This window comes from Taeniopygia guttata, chromosome 5 (genome assembly GCF_048771995.1).
Source record: "Taeniopygia guttata chromosome 5, bTaeGut7.mat, whole genome shotgun sequence".
Classification (NCBI taxonomy): Eukaryota; Metazoa; Chordata; class Aves; order Passeriformes; family Estrildidae; genus Taeniopygia; species Taeniopygia guttata.
Genome location: NC_133030.1, coordinates 4,784,581 through 4,801,752, shown reverse-complemented (window position 1 = coordinate 4,801,752; position 17,172 = coordinate 4,784,581). Strand labels below are relative to the sequence as shown.

Here is a 17,172-nt window from a genome sequence, read left to right as displayed (position 1 = left end):
TGCTTGAGCTTTGGCCTGAAACTCTCGGAAACCAGCTGAATGCAAATCAATTGCCCCAGATTTGCTTAGAATGCTTTTCCATTTCACTGGGAAAGCAGGTTAGCTTCTCTGGGCAGAAAATAAGGAAAATACCTTGTGCTCTCGGCATTGCTTCATCAGGTTACCACTGTATACATTTCTTATTTTCAGGAAATTCATGTCTGTGAGTAGCTCTTCACTTAGTTTCTGGTTCAGTGGAGAGGTAAAACAGCAAAGAAGCAAAAGCTCCTCAACTTCCACTACAGAACCACCACCATCAAGTGTTACCCCGGAGGGAGGCTGATCCAGCTTTTGTACTCTTGCCCTCATCAAATTGTCTGCTTTCTCTAGAGCTCTCCTCCAAAAAAAAGCACACACACATTATGGCAATGCAAATTCAATGTAGGGCAGTAAAATGTTTCAAGTTAATAAAGTTTATATACTCCATAAGCTGTATGATAACCCATCAGGGTTTTTGCCAGTTCCATACTTCCAGAGAAAACTGCTGACTACTGCCAGACATGATTGGACTAAAAACTCCATTTGCAGAACACCAAAGGTGCCAGCCCAAGAACTTTAAGCAATTTTGCATTTTTGTGCTGATAGACAGCCAACAAAGCCCGCTCAGCTAAGTGAACCATTACTTCTAGTCAGCATGTCAAATACTTCAAACAAGGCTTGAAGTCTCTTTTAAAAAATAAGCAAACATGCTGCAAGAGCTTTGAAACTGGAAGCAAAAACACTTCAAATGATCAGCTACACTTCTCATGTCCTTCCATTCAAGACTATGAAGAGACAAGAAAACACCCAAAAATCCTCTTAGAGCTGTGGAGGGAAAGGCACTGTCTGGTGTTTTCCCTCTTCTACCAACACTGAGCTGAAGAAGCAGAGAGCTCTTTGCTTTTCCATCACTTTCCCCCCTCTTTCTCCCACCCAGCTAGGTTCCTATGCACACCAAAAGTTATATTCCTTAGGATTGTTTCAGCAATTTTACATTTAACTTGTGATAAAATACAGGTTTTGGTGCAGCACAAATGCAAATGGTCAGTCTTGTTCTTCTATTGTCTCTGAATCTCCTGGGCAATTAAAGGGCAAAGGAATAGGAGGAATCAGAGCAGTCCTCCAGGTCTTCCTTTTCATCAATAATTTATAGATTGTTCTAGTTTCAAACCCCATCAGACCCTGAAAACACTAAAAGAACTTACACTAGCTCTCTTAGGCCAAGAAATGAAGTGTCCAGTTTTGCATCTTCCCAGCCTCATCAGGGGAGCCCAGTGAGGATGGCCATGCTACAAAAATGTACTAATTCCCAAGAATTATTATGTTAATTAATGTTAATATTAGTAAATTAATTAATTAATGATATTAAATCAATCAATACTATTAATTAACAAATTATGACTAATTGTAACTATTAATAGATTATTATTTATATATGCTTATTAATTAATAATATTAATTAAGAATTATTAAGAATTATTATCAACTTTTCCTACATCTCTTCCTCTGTGTTTGTTTTTTTTTTTTAATTTTTTTCCCCAATCCTAGTGTCTGGGCTGCTGTCTGGAAAACAAAGGGATTATGACCAGATTTTAAACGGGAAAATGTTTTCAGCATGCCAATTCACATGTGTTATTTTCATGGTGCAGAAAAATGTGAGAGCTACAGAGTGAAAAAAGAGAGACAAAATATGGGAACACTTGTGTATAGAGAAACTCAGGCCACATGTGTAGAAGACACTGGAGGAAGAAATCCCCTTTTCATAGCAAAAGTGGCTTCAGGAATCTAGATGAAGTATTTTCAGCGAGAAAATTTGTCTTAGAGTATTAATTGTGACTGACTGAAAATGTCAACGTGACAGAGAAAGAGGAAACTCTTGGAACAAAATTTAAAAAAATACACTGCATTCTGTAGATGAGCAGGTTTGCTTTGCTTGTGATAATTAAAAAAAAATAAACAGTATCCTGGGAAACAGACAAGAAATAACATTTTGCAGATGCACAAACAAATAATCCTTTCCCACCATAAGACACACTCAATCCTAATGCCATAATTGGTTGATTAAAATCAATAATCAGACTTGACTCGGAGTCAAAGAGATGTAGATGTCCATGAGTTGCCTGTGGTGGTTACCCCTCAGCCTCGTTCCATGTTGGTGACCTGGCAGCAGGTGCTGCCATGCCTGGAGCCATGCCCACGTCACAGGTGTATTGTGGTTTTAAGTTTAATGTTTTCTACCAGTTCTGTAATGGTCCATCCCTTTACGCCCCATTTCCCCCATGGCTTTACCTTGAACTACCCCTTTCCTTGTGTGCCAATCCCCTCCTCCTTCCCTGATGTCAGTCTCCCCCCAGTTTGCTGGATCATTCCCCTGTCTCCTCCCTGGTGCCTTGTCTATCACTCGATTCCCCATCCCACTCATCCAGAACCTTCCACAAAGGGCATCAAGTGATTGGATGGGTGTTGGAACTCAAAATGTCCCTCAGACATTTTTGGAGGTTCCAGGCCCCGGTCAGAAGCATTTGAGGCCCTGGCAGGCAGCTGGAAACAGCTGTGATTTTGGGTTTGAGCCATGGAATGATTTACCAACCTTGCAGGAAGAACAAGAAGTCACAAAAGTTTAGATATTATAGTAGAAGTAGTCACAAAGTAGAGGGAAGAATTTTTGAGTGCTGTACAGGGTGGTTTTGGTTTTGTACATGGGGGTCAGAGGTTTTAAGATGGAGGGATTTGGGCCTGCCCTGTCCTCCCTCTTTCTTCTTCCTTACCTCCATGTTCTTGGTGATGTTGGCACTCACAGATTGGTTTAGAGTAGAAAGGCACCATTTAATATAGGTAATGGGCATTGGGGAAAAACTATAAACATGTAACACGTAATGTACCATATAAAAGATAGAAAAGCACCATTTAATATAGGTAATAAGCATTGGGGAAAACTGTAACCATGTAACACGTAATGTACCATATAAAAGACAGCAGCAGCCCTGGGTGAGGGCAGAGAAGAAGCAGTCGGGAGTCAGAGAGGATGTCAGGGTGTGTGTGTGCCTCTGCCTGAGCTGTGAGCAAACCACAGCAGCTCAAGGAGAAAATCTTTTAGATAACTTGCAATAAACTGCCTTGAGACCAGACGACTGAAGACTACTGAGCCTTTCTTTGGAAGCTCGGGTTGGAGGAGGGACTTTTCCACCACACAGAGCCACCCCTGACCCAGGGTGAGCTCTGGCAGATGGGGGCGAGGGGTCCCTCCTTCCCACCTCCCCTATTGAATTCCCCACGTGTCTGTCTCCCCACCTCCCAGTCCCCGGAATATTCCCTTTGCTGGCTGGGTGATCTCCCCCCGTGTTTCCAGCCCCGTTTATGTTGTGCTGCACAGCCCAGGCCGGGGCTGGTTCCCCTGGGCTGTGGATCTCCCTGGAGCTCTCCTCAATAAACCTGGACTTAACCCCCAACTGGAGTCGACTCCTCACTTCCACCATTGTCACAACCGTCTCACCCAGCACGGCCAAAAGCCTGAGCCACGCTCCTAGGACATGGGAGAGTGGCACAGCCACACATGTCCCCAGCCCTGCCATGTCCCCTCTGGTCACTGCCCCAGCAATGACTTGGCTGGCATAAAGGATGTATTTATTGCTGGTTCTGAGCTGAAGTTACTGTCTGTTCACTCATCCCCAGACATTAGCAAATTCTTGGCAGTTTCACACATTCCTCACCATGTGCTGAAATGCTTTGTCCAGCCTAAGCTCTACCAGAGCTGTGCCTTTTTTTTTTTTACACAAGAAACCTGAGTTCTCTGTTTTCACGCAAAAGCCAAAAAATATTTTCTACTTAACAGAGCATCAGCATCACTGTGAACACTTCCCCCAGTTATATGCAGAGTACACTGTTACCTAAAGAAAATAATTAAAGACACTTATTTTCATCCTACCACACAGCACATTAAAATAATTCAGGTTTAGTTTCCTGTCTCAAATGCTTCAAAGCACTGCTGAAACTACTAATATAGGTAAAACTAAACCTGCAATAAAGGAAGATGTGAGACATTTGAAACAGGATATTTACTGAATATTTGCATACACACCAATAACATTACCAGGTTAACAGTTTGCCTCTCCTTGCTATGATGCGCATCAGATTTTTCTCTTCCAAATTTCAAAATGGAAAAAATAGTAAAAGAAAACCCCAAATAGAATAAGCTGCAGATACACTTTTAAAAGTTCTTATTTCCAATAAGGAATAGAAAAATATTATTTTCATTTTTTTTTCCTAAGCATTTCATTACTGAGAAAAATTAACCCTATTGTTTCCAACTTCTGGAAAAGAGCAGGATGCCAACATGTTTAGAAAATTTGTTCAAAATAAGTGGGGTTTTCCCCCATTTTTAAATGGTCACAAAATCTGAAAAAAATATTTAGTTTTGTTTTATTAGCCCAATAATCCAAAAGAGAATGAAATGACTTTGGTGAGGATACAATATTGCTATGTTTGTCATAAATAATAAGATGGAGCAAATTGCAATAGGTCAACCTATCCATCCAAATTGGGTGAAATGTGAATAGGAGTTATATAGAGAAATACTTCAAAGTTATGCCCTTCTTCTATTATTCAAATAATGCCTCCACATCAATACAGGGACCTTTTAATACTAAGTTTTGTCTCTAGTTTCTCTACATAACCTCTACACCTTTTCTGTCAACACCATTGTTTAAGGAAACAATTCCCTCTTACCAATCCCTCTGTTAATTACTTTATGGAAAACAGTTTCCAATGCTTCCTGTAGCTCCACTTGAAAAATGCATTTATGCACGAGTGTTTGTTAAATGAATAGAGTATATAACATTTGAATCAGTGAAAAGTAACGAAGCTGGAGACTGTAGTGAGAGATCAGGAGATGGGATGGAAAAGGGACTACATGCTTAGCATCAGACACAAAAGGAAAGATGAATTAATGGGATATTCAGACATGTAGTGCAAAGGAAGGCACTGAAGTCAAGAGCTGAATGAGACTTGTACAAATGGAACCGAATAAATTGCATTTTTGAAGGATAACATGCAATTTCGGTACAAAATCATGGCTTCCTACAGAGTATTCTGCTGGCAGCATCATGGTGTGCATAGGCCACTTTGCTGAGGGTTGCACCTGCGAGCAAACTTCACCCATGTCTTGAAAAATTGAAATCTTGAAAAAATTACATGAAATACAGGCCCTGCTGTTACAGCAGGAATATCACCTGTCTTCCATGAGAACTCTCAGCCTCAAACCATTACTCAATCCTGTTTAAGCATGTCTGGTCACTGTAGTTTAGAGTGGCTTTGTTAAACATTACTAATCATTGTAAGGGTTAAGGAGAATGCCTATTTCAGGAAGAGATCTAAATCAGCCCTATCCACTGCAAAACTGTTTTAAACTTCTGTAAGTTCTTCATGTAGAGGAGACCTTACTTCTTCTGAGAGCTGCTGCAGTGAGCAGTCATAGTCAGAGGTGATGGGGTTGATTCTTCCCAGACAAAGCAACCACAGAATGTGGCAAGCACATTCTTCTCTGTCTCAGGATTTTTCATAGAGGAGCACAGAGAGAAATGAAAGAGAAAACAATTTCTATTTCTGCTCCTTGTTTTTCCCATGTGGAATGTGTTGGGAGAATGTGCTGGGGTGAGTGCTTGGTTGGATTCAGGTGAGGATTGTTTGAGCCTGATGGCCAATCCAACCCACCTGGGGCTGGGCTCTCAGAGAGGGTCACAACTGGTGAGTTGGTTAGATATGGCAGTTAAAAAAAGTAGGTTTGTAGTTTTAGTATCTCCTTTAAAAAATATATTAATGTAATTATAGTATAGTTATAATAAAGAAATAATTCAGCCTTCTGAACTGGAGTCAGACACCGTCATTTCTTCCCACTGGCTTCACCTGCATTTGCAATAACAGAGTATTGGAAAAATTAGGCCTGGTTTAGAAAAGTTCCATGCTAACTCCACCAGCAATTGCACTATCTCCAGGGCATTCTAGCATTCCTAAATGGCTGAACACATGAAGGGCACCTCTCTGCTGGCTCCACTGTCCTGTGAATTGCTCTGATACACTTGGGGAACCCTGAGAGGACCAGATTTTCCAGTTCAGGCCTTTTTTGCATCACCAGTTCACTGAGAGGGAGCTGGAGCTCTGCAGAGGAGTGGGATATTCAATTTTCAACTCTGAGTCCTTCTGAGAAAGCAGAGCCTATCTAATGTTTCAAGCTGGCAAAAATAAACATGAATGCTCATGGAATGACTGCATTTCTACGCTGTCCCAAGCAGGCTCTCCTGCTCCCTTTTCAATCTAACATGTGTTGATATCCCTTGGCAGTGGGGAGATCCAGCTATAAATATCTCCATCAGGACTCCCAGCAGTTGAGTTTTGCAGTCAGATCTCCCAGTAGATAAGTGACTTTAACTGGTATTGCTCAGAATACATTCCCTTCCCACTCAGCTGTTGCTGAAAAATGCTATTGAAGCTTTTATAAAAGCCTGTTTTCAAGTGCATGGAAGTGCCCTGAACTCAGTCATTTTCTGCCTCTCCTCTGGATGGATAACCCTGTGAAATGAATCTTGGACAAAAGTGAAATAGAGAGGCCAGTGATTAGGTTTCAGCAGAGCACTTTAACACATGCTTAAAATAAAACTTTGAAGTGACTTCAAAACTCCACAAGCTCCATCAAGTCAGAATTCTGAACTGGGCTTTACTGTTTTCACTCAAGTCTTTGTTAAGATACCGGGTAAAAATATTCCTTGATTTTAACCCGCAGTGGGAACAATCTCTTTTGAACATTTATTATGAGTGAGTAGTAACCAAGACTGTAAAGAATTTATCCTGTTTCTGCTAAAAAGTCTCTGATTTTACCACTGAAGAACAGATCCTCAAAAGCAACAAGGCACAGCACATATCATAAGGCAAATCACATTTATTAAAATTTGCCTCTACCACATGTTCCTCTACTATTTCTTCTGCTCTTCTCTCCATTTCCTCAAATTGAGAATATTTAGAAAGATTTTCAGAGACAATCTTCCAAAAAACCTTTGAATAATCTGGAAAATGCTAATAAGTTCTCAAGAACTGGCATTTTAATGCTCATTATATAAAGCTGCGTGATGGAGTGGATTGCTTTAAATATAGGTGTTCCATTAGGAGGAAGATCATGTTTTGCAATCCTGAAAATGAGGCTTAAGGTCCATTGTAGGAACATAAGTGCTCCTCTTTACTCAAAAAAGGATTGCATAAAGGGTTCTATTTGGATAGAATAAAACCCAGAATGAACAGTGTGGAAATTCATTTAGACTTATGAAGCTGTAACTAAATACTAAATTCTCTCACAGCTCACAAAGCCAAATTGTCACTGCGCAGTTAATTTTTAATGCTGAAATTACTATCTGCTTTGTGATAGGTGGTCACATGCTCACTGGCAATAATGAAATATTTAACAAGAAACATGGATACTATCCACAAATTTGTTTTGTACAAACTCTCCCAGATAATCCCTAGGTCTCTGTGTTGTTTTTATGGCCAAAGAATTCACAGTCATAAAGCCATATAAAACATGTCAGACATTCTTTTCAAAGTGAAAGTTTTTAATACAATTCTTAAGTAGTTAAAAGTCTATAATTAATCATGTTCACTTCCATTTTAGGTTTGTCAAAAGATACGTGCAACTACAGCAACTATAAAATCCTCATTCTATGACACAGAATCTTTCCAAATTCAGTGCTAACTTTGTCAAACCCATTTCATCTATCTGAAAGCAGGGACAGCACAGTTACTGTGTCCAGTTATTCTGTAAACTCAGGAACATGAATGGATCATAGATTCCAGACCACAGAAACAGAAAAAAAAATGGCCTTTTCAAAAAGGTTCAATAGATGCTGTGCCTTGATCTTAGAGGAAACACCAAATCACTATTGGCTCCATAAGAAAAAGGAATTCAGCAGCTGCTCTCAAAAGAGTTAGTAGGGAAGGTAATATCAGTTATGAAACATTAGGCCTGAAGTTTTCCTATTCTAGACATATATAAATTTTCCCATATCTTTGGTATTCACATCTAGAGCAGATGGGACAAAAAAAAAAAAAGTTACCATTGGTTAAAAAAATAAATAAATAAAATTAATCTGAAATTTCACATGGTGACATTTCATGCCTGATAAACTCCAGAGTTTGGTGCTATGGACCTGAAGGAAGGTGAGACCAGCTGTAGTATCTATAATCAGCACAGAAACTTCCTGGCTGATCAGTGACAAACCCGTGGGCCTCAAAGCTGGCCAAAGGCTAAACACCACAGCCTTTATTTATTATTTGGAGTTGCAGTTCAGCACATTAAGTGGCAATTCCCAAAGCTGCAAAGGTACTTGAGCTATGAGGTTATGAAGATTGCTAATGCCACAGGAGCACCCCAGACAACCACTGGGAATTTTATCCTGTAATTTGCTTCAACCCAAAAGCTGGCAGTCAAATGCTGCTGTTTGATACTATCCAGCAGGAATGAGCCTCCAGTCTTCCTTCTGACTTCCCTTTGTCTGGTTTCCCAGCCAAGCAACACAGGGCAGTATCAAAACACACATTCAAATTATTTTTATTAGGCTCATTACTTGTATTCTTTATCAGCCATGGCAGCTGAAATGATTTTTATTACAATTTTCAACCACAGACTGAAGTGAAGGAGAAAAACACACTTTTCTTGAAAGAAGCATACTCATCTGCTTTCCAAAACATTAAATGGCTTTTTGTGTCTTTAGGTTCTAATGTGTACCTAATCAGGATAAGCTGGGAATATTTTTGCTGCCCATTCAAGTAAAATGTTAGAAACAGAGCAATTGCTGTAGCCTCTGAAGCTATTCAGTGACATGCTAGAGCAGCTCTGCAGCTTCAAAGGAAGGTGCATGAACCCCAAAAATAAACAGATGTGGAATTAATCACTAACAAAAGAAAATCCCTCTCCATTTATAGCTGTTATTTAATCTGTAACAATTCTAAACAATAAAATCTCAAGGGAATTATTTCACCATTCACTGTTTGCTGCATACATTTCACATACAATGTTTATTGCAATTCAAATACTGCTACTGATATTAAACAGTTTTATGTAATAAAATAAACATAAAATGTTTTGTGTAATGTTTCAGTTGAATACAACAATTAAAATCCACTCCAAATCTCTATGCTCAGTTATTATCCTACACTTTAGACAGAATGCTTAGAAGAGACACTTAGGAGCTGCTTGTGCCACATCCGAGTGAGTTTTTTTAATGATACTCCAGCATTTCATAGAGTAATGATCACCAAACTGCTTTTGAGGTTTCCAGTGTGAATGGATTCTCTGAGATTCAGTTCTCATTCTTTAGAACTCACTCCCTCAGCTATCCTGACATATGACACATATTAAGTATCATGTTTCATAGCTCTGGGCTAGAATGAAGGACATTTCAGTATGGGACACAACTGTGAACTACATCTTCCATTTCATTTAATGAGCTGAATTTTATCAGATTTCTTCCATGGAAATTATATGCATGCTTGCAAATTATTTGCATAAAAAAAGATACAAGGAAGGTCTTGAAATACATAAGATTATTCTCCATTTTCATATAACAGTCACAGCAACTATGCACTACCCTTCCTCGATGCAAAGCAGTGCAGAATATTTTAAAAGCAATCACCTCTCTGTGCTGCACTAGAGATACTCCAAACCAGACCTTCCCTGTTTTCTTGGTTCTGAATCCAGACTGCCCAACTCATTTGTGAAATGAACACTACTCTTGATACAGGTCCAATTTTACTGGTAACAACTCTGAAAATTTGTCTTTTATGCACTAAACTCACCTCTTAGCTATCATAAAGATTAGAAAAATCATTAGAATTTCTGCTGGGGCAAGCATTTGCTAAGAGCTGGCTTAAGGATATCTAAATCCAAAATCTAACACTGTAAGTGCAAATGAAACAGATGTGGAATTAATTGCCTACACCTTTAGCTTTCAAAGCTGTGACCAAATTCTCATTCCTTTCTGTCACGTGGGCCCAAACAGGATTTTCCAGCACTCTGTGAAGAGTGCCAAGGAGCCAGCAGTTGATGAGCTCAGACAAAAGGAGAGATTTTTTAAGGTTTTTGATTATTCACATTAAATTGTTCACAAATAAAAGCAGCCACATTTCCACCAACATGGGGCTACAGCCAGCACTGGCAGCCCCAGCAGATCATAAACACCAAACCAGGGGCCACAGATTCCATGGAAGTCACGTACACTGGCACAGCCAGAAGAAAAACCATTAATCCAGGAAAATTTCTGGAGCTGGGGAAGCCACAGGTAGGTTTTCCTCATGAGGAACCCACCAGTCCCTGGCAGTGGCAGGTTTGGGGAAAGGGGAATTTTGTGTTTCTCTTCCGTTACACCTGGTGAATCTCTTCTTTTAAGGTCTGTCTCAGGATCTGCTCTTCACCTGGCAAACCTCAGTCTTTTCCAGTGTAGTCAGAGGTTCATTCCCCATCTATCCCTACAGGAATGTTTCCCCTTCAGAATCAAAGGCTTTCCTGCATTTCCTGCATCCTAAGACTGTAGGTCCCAGGACACAGAAATAACTTCTGCACCTAAAGTAGCTTTTTACCAAACTGCTAATGGATCCTTTAATGCTGATATTATTCCCCATGTCAACCAGTTTTTGGACAAAGATAATACTTGGTCTCTCATTTAATGAATGCTTAATTTTATGCACAGCTCTTGGGGAAATTTAAATAATATTAACCAGGTTTCCTTCTTTTGCTCATGAGGAACCCACCAATCTCTGGAAGTGGCAGGTTTGGGGAAAGGGGATTTTTGTGTTTTATCTCTCTTTACACCTGGTGAATCTCTTCTTTTGAGGTCTGTCTCAGGATCTGCTCTTCACCTGGAAAACCTCAGTCTTTTCCAGTGTAGTCAGATGATTATTCCCCATCTATCCTAACAGGAATGTCTCCCCTTCAGAATCAAAGGCTTTCCTGCATTTACCCTCCTTGCCTGGTGTACAGGATGCTTTGGAGATTTGTAATACTGATAGCAAAGGCAATGCAGCAAGGGAAAGGAAATGAGGATCATCCAGCCTGGATCTGTCCCTTCAACAGATAATGCCACTCTACCCTAAACTGACAGTTTAAAAATTAGAAGTTTTGTAAATAGTTATAAATGTCTTATTGCCAGCAAAAAGTGAAATAAGGCAAATCAAATTAAAGGAAAAAAAAAAAAAAACACCACAGGAAAGGCAACTTTTTTGTACTTCATTTTTACTATTTCTTCTCTCCCCAGAGGACAAAATAAGGTCTTTTATCAACTTCTTCTACTCCTATATCTGCATTGCTTTAGAAATCTGCACATAAAGCAATGATATTGCCCGCCACCCCCTGCAGTTTTCTAAGCATGCAGATTTCTGTTACTATAAAAAATAATTTAAGCATGGAAATACTTGACCCAACCCTGCTTGAGGACGAAATGGAAAAGCTCAAGTAACAAACTCACCAGGTTCTCCTCAAACCACTCCCTCAGACACAGAGCTGTGGCCCCTGGGATTTGGTTTCGCAGAGCTTCTTTCTCCTGAGGGTCCTCCAGCATCTCCAGGGCCATCTTCAGATCCTCCAGGAGGTGCAAGATTTGAAATGTGCCCAGGTACACTGATGGAGCAGGTGACACAATATCATAACCGCCATTAGCAAACTCTGTGGCTGACTTTGTGCCTAAAGAAAACCAAAATGAGGATGGACAAAAATGTCATATAATTGCTTTGTAGGGGGCAAATTAATAGGTACTGCATGCTACCGTATTTGGACTTCAGACTGACAAGTTTCACTCTAGGCTGAAAACATTAATTTCAGACTTAGAAATACCTGAATTAGTCTCTAGATAAATCATGAAATCTGGAGAACCAAATGCAAGAGGTGTCTACATGCACATCAAAAAAGAATTTTGACCTAGGTCATGTTTGCAATGTCCAAATTATAAATTGCAAAGCTTATCCCAAATCACCTGTAATTTTCCACGGTTACCATGAGATGTCACTAACTTCTCAGCTACACCATGGAAAGTCCCCACACTGCTAAGCAACGAAAGAATGACTGATGCAGCACTCTGGCAAGAAACTGGGATCAAAGTAGATCGTGTTACCAGATCTAGAAAAATATGAATGACCATGAGCAGGTTTAGAACTCTCCCACAGAGAACAACACTTAAAAAGTTAGCAATAAAAATAGCAAATGAAACTTTTCTAGCTCTATAAAGTACAAAAAGCTCTCTCAATTGCACTGTCGTTCTCATGCCACTCCTCAACACCAGTATTATTTCTCTCAACAACAATAGGAACAAAAGACCATAACTCACTTATGGAAGAATTATAAATAATAAAAATTCTAATATCTCCAAAACTTATTTTCTTAGTACCCTATGTATTTCAATGAGATGCACACTAAAATAAGCTCTCTTTTCTCAGCTCTGAATTTCAGACCTTGATTTAATTTAATGTGTGTCTTTAATTTAATTTTGTGTCTTTAAGAACCAGTCAGGCAGAAAATTTCTATTTGGTCTACTTTTCAAAGTTTTTGTTTACAATCTATTGCCTCATGTACATAATGGATTGTACACATGCCTTCATTCATGTTCTTTCTGGCATAAAAATATCAGAATTTCCCTTCCTATTTGACTTAATGGGAGATTTTTTAAGGTTTTTGATTATTCACATTTTACTGGCTGCACATAGCATTTAGTATTCATTAGAAGACTGCATAATTGATGCACACAGGGGGTTTTTAATAATCTCTTTGCTATTATTCTTTTTACTCCTGTGGTTAACATAGTTTACGTGTTAGCAATGAAGGGAACAAAAAAATCTTCACAGGGTCTTTGAAAATGACCTGCTAAGTTTATTTTTCCCCTGAGCAGATGTAGCTAATGTGATGCACAAATGTATAAGGAATTCAGATTTTCTTCTTGAACGCAGAGCACCTCGCATTAATCAGTGTTAATTGGCCTGCTGTGCTCATTTATCTGCCATGATCTGGGCATTGCAAACTATGTTTGAACCCAGTGTTTCAATTTACCTGCAGCCTGATACACATCTCATTAATACACCAGTACTGGAGGTCCCAGGACACAGAAATAACTTCTGCACCTAAAGTAGTTTTTAACCAAACTGCTATTGGATCCTTTAATGCTGATATTATTCCCCATGTCAACCAGTTTTTGGACAAAGATAATACTTGGTCTCTCATTTAATGAATGCTTGATTTTACTCACAGCTTTTGGGAAAATTTAAATAATATTGACCAGATTTTCTTCAAAAACTCTTTCAATGACCCAAAGTAGTCTGTCATGTTTTTGCAAAAATTGTGTGGTTTGAATTCTGCCATACGCCCCATGTGGGAGGTTTTTTTGACCGTCTTAAATAATGAAAAGCCCTCCCTAGAAATTTTGCAAGGCTCTGTAGTAGGATTCTTCTTTTTTTTATTTTGGTAAAGCAACAGTCATTTTCACTGCTGGAGCGTTTCATATTACCTTAATCTCTTTTCAGACTCAGAATATTCTGTTTGATCCTGGTGACCTCTATGCTTATGGATTTATTTTAATACCTCAAGTGTAAGATCTCATCTTAATTTCTGGCCAAGACCATGTCCAAGATTAAGTTTCTTCAATATCCGGTGCTCCAAGGCTGCCACACGAGACAGCCTCACCTCGTAAACCAACCTTGGCTTCCTGAATTACTTCCTTTTGAGGGGAGGCTCAGCTGACTGCTCTGCAGGACTTGTGTTCTCTAACCACTAAATGACATTTTCTTATGTATTTCTATGCTCTCATCTACTCAGGCCCAGCTTGTTTCTGTTTCTGTATCGCCTAATGCAGATTATTAAACTATTAAACTAAAAATAGCACATTTCCAAATTGAGTAAGGGCCATTTGAGTCATATAACCAATTACATCTTTTCATTCAGCCAGAGAGGCTTATTACATTCTGAGAGATGCACACACAAACTGATATATGACACTGGCTTCTTAAGTAGCATCGATTCCTTGGTTATTGTGCCATTTCTCACTCTTTTGGAAAACTCCATGCCAATATTTTCTTTTTGCTTGGAAAGCATTTTTCACTCTAGAAAACCAGACAGGGTTCAAAGCTATTTCATAACCAGCTGTGGTGGCTACTCCTTCAATGAACTGGCAATTTAAAATATTTATGGGATGGGAAAAACTGAAAGGAGCATTCTGCTATAGATTGTTCCATGTGACTTTTATGAATATTTTGTATTCATGGACAAGAGAAAAAAACCAAACACTATTCCATACGATCCAAACAAAATCGCATGAACTTACAGGCCTGCCACGAATACTTCAGGTGTGAAAAAAGAAGCTAAGCTAAATACAATTTCAAACAATAATTCAGGAGTTCAGTTAATTGTGCTAAGTAGGTGGTTTATATAATATAGTCAAATATACACCTCCATCCAATGTACCCCTGCAGCTTCCCCCTGGACAGTATTGGTGACACCTTTGTTCACCAGCCCAAGGGACTCTATCACTTCTTGCCTCAATCCTTGTATTATCATGATTACAACGTTCCTGACAACATCTGCCTTCCAAAGCAAACAATCCCAGGTGATGTAGGAAAAATTCAGTGTGTCAGCGATATTCACTCTCCATCATGCCTTTATTTGATTTGCCTCTACCAAAATACCAGGGAAAGCAACATATACACACATGGACTGTCACGTTTCAGAAACTGATTTCTATGAAGGAGAAAATTTCTAAAGTGCTGGAGCGCAGGCAGAGCCAGCCAGGAATTCTGTGATTTCTTGAGATTGGGTGTGCCCTATATGCATCCTTGAGTTATCCCAGGTTCCTCAACTGGCAGTTCAGACTGGCAGAATTCTCTGCATCCTCACATTTTGGAAACTGCTGAATTACTTTAAAACTGGTTTGCTATGGATTGCTAACGTGGCCCTTTTTATTCTCCTAGCTGCAATGGAAAATGGAGAACTCCTTTGAATGCAACAAATAATGCACTTTTTACTAGGGACAGAAATGCAGAAATACAGAGCCCAACTCAGCATTTTAATTCAGAAAACTTCCTGATTTACTGCTAAAATTCAAATGAATCCCAGGCTTGCTTCTCTTATTTGCTTTCCATGTAGTTTCATATTAAGTAGGATTGCACTGCTCACCAGAAGAACTCTGGAAAACAGAAGTGTGTAGCAGGAAATAATTGTATTATTTTGCCTTGCTTTAAACCTTGATATCATCATGCTGCAAGTGCATGAAGTTTTAGCACCAGACAGTAAGAATTTGGAGGTTCTTGCAGATTAATGGAAATAAAAAGAGATGATAACATTATTTGTTACCAGCATCCTCTACCATTAACAGCTGTTTATATCTGTGTAGCTTTATTATAAATAACTGAAGAGGGGAAGAATGCAGTTCAAACATCAGAATTTTATCAATACTCAGGAAAAATGACTCTTACGAAAGGATTAATTTTTTTCTTGAACAAGTCACTGTCTTCCTGTACCTCACTACTTTTTCCAGGGGTAAACAGGACACAGGGAAATATTTTGTCATCAGGTTTATATAATACCCAACATCATGGTTGCCTAGTGTACTACTGGAACACAATTGTTCATCATGAATGTTAACTTTAGAAGAGCAGGAAAAACAGAAAGAAAGGGAGAAAAATATTGAAACTAGGACATTCCAAGGAGCTTCCTCCTGGCCTCCCCAGTCAGTGAGTGAAGGAGGTTAAAGGCAGCTGCACGTTATATGTAGGCAAAAAGAATAAAATAAGTAATAAAACAAGCAAAACAACTTTTAAGTTACACATTTCTTAAACCCTGACCGTGCAAGTGCATTCTTCTCTCAGAGTTCCTTGCAATTAGCGGAATGGCTTCAAAGAAACATTCCTTTTGGGCAAATACATAAACTATTCAGAAAACAGCACTGCCAGTAGCTTGCAAAAATAAGTTACTAGGCACAAGCAAAGAAAGAGGCAAAAGCCCTGCCAGGTTGAAAAATCCCTCTCCTGAGCCCGTGTTGTGTGCATTCATCCATCACACAGCTTCCATCTCTCCTAGCAGTAGATGCTGTGGTTGATCTCTCCCTTGCATCTTAACTTCTGATCCCCTGCATTCATCCTTTTCATCTCTATTTTTTCACTTTCAAACTGGTTGAGTTTTGAAAAAAAATTCCAGGTAATGTACAACTCAAGCATCAGTGGTTAAAAAGAGTATTTTCCTGAGAATGCTGGCTCCTTTAGATCAGAAATCAACAAAAAACAACAACCCCCCCCCACAGCAAACACCAAAAACTACATCTATGCTGGGTAAGGATGACTTTCTACAAAGCTGAAATATTAATGAGTAACAATATTGACATCTGACCAACACTGGTTAGAATAAAGTTATAAACATGCATTCCCTCTAGCCTTTCAATCATTACACTGCTAAAGAACACATTTTTACCTGAATTTTTACTCAGTGAGTATATAGGTTGTCCAAGTTCTTCCTCTCTCCTTCAAGATTACACAGTGCAATTTTCTTTGAAGCACAGTTTTGGTTTTTTCTTTTCCTCATGAAGACAGCCTTGAAAATGTTAATTTGTGTAAACTAGCAGTAAGGGCTGGACAGGACATATTTCAGCCTCCTGCTTCCTAAGCCTCCTGCAGAATGAGTGAAGAGGGAGCTCACCCAATTCTTTCTTCTCCTACTGTAATGCAGAATACATCACAAACTGTGTTTTGAATCACAGCTCATATTAATTTCTCAAATCTCTGCTTTTAGATCTTTAACTACAGCGAAAAGTAACTATTAAGCTGGACTAGCAGGAAGCCCTAGGAAAAAATTTTCAAGCCTAAAAACACTAATGACCACATTCAGATGAGAGCTTCATGCAGCTCAGATGATTTTCAGCCTACAATCATATGTGGAATCTTTGAGACAATTTCCAAGAACTGTCTATAATTTCTTATGCAAATTATAAGTGTAATTACTCAGACTTCTTTCCTACATGCTTCTAGACGCTGAGCTGTGATGTGTAGGACTTTTAGGGACTGCACACACAGCTACAACAAAAAAGTTTCTCCTATCCAGAAACACAAGCTAAGCAGCCTGGTGAAAAAAAAAAGGATGGATTATGCAGC

General features: G+C 39.1%; 1 protein-coding gene across 10 annotated transcripts in view; it reads right to left on the bottom strand.

The window, feature by feature from the left end:
* PPFIBP2 (PPFIA binding protein 2) overlaps positions 1 to 17,172 on the bottom strand; it is a 94,257-nt gene that overhangs the window by 52,604 nt on the left and 24,481 nt on the right. For 9 of the 10 annotated variants that reach the window (XM_030273415.4, XM_012573757.5, XM_072929453.1 and 6 more), the window contains exon 3: positions 11,520 to 11,734. The exons of the other annotated variant lie outside the window; for it this stretch is intronic. In XM_030273415.4, coding sequence (XP_030129275.4) covers positions 11,520 to 11,734 — 215 coding nt within the window. The remainder of the gene's footprint in view (positions 1 to 11,519; positions 11,735 to 17,172) is intronic. 10 annotated transcript variants of the gene reach the window in all.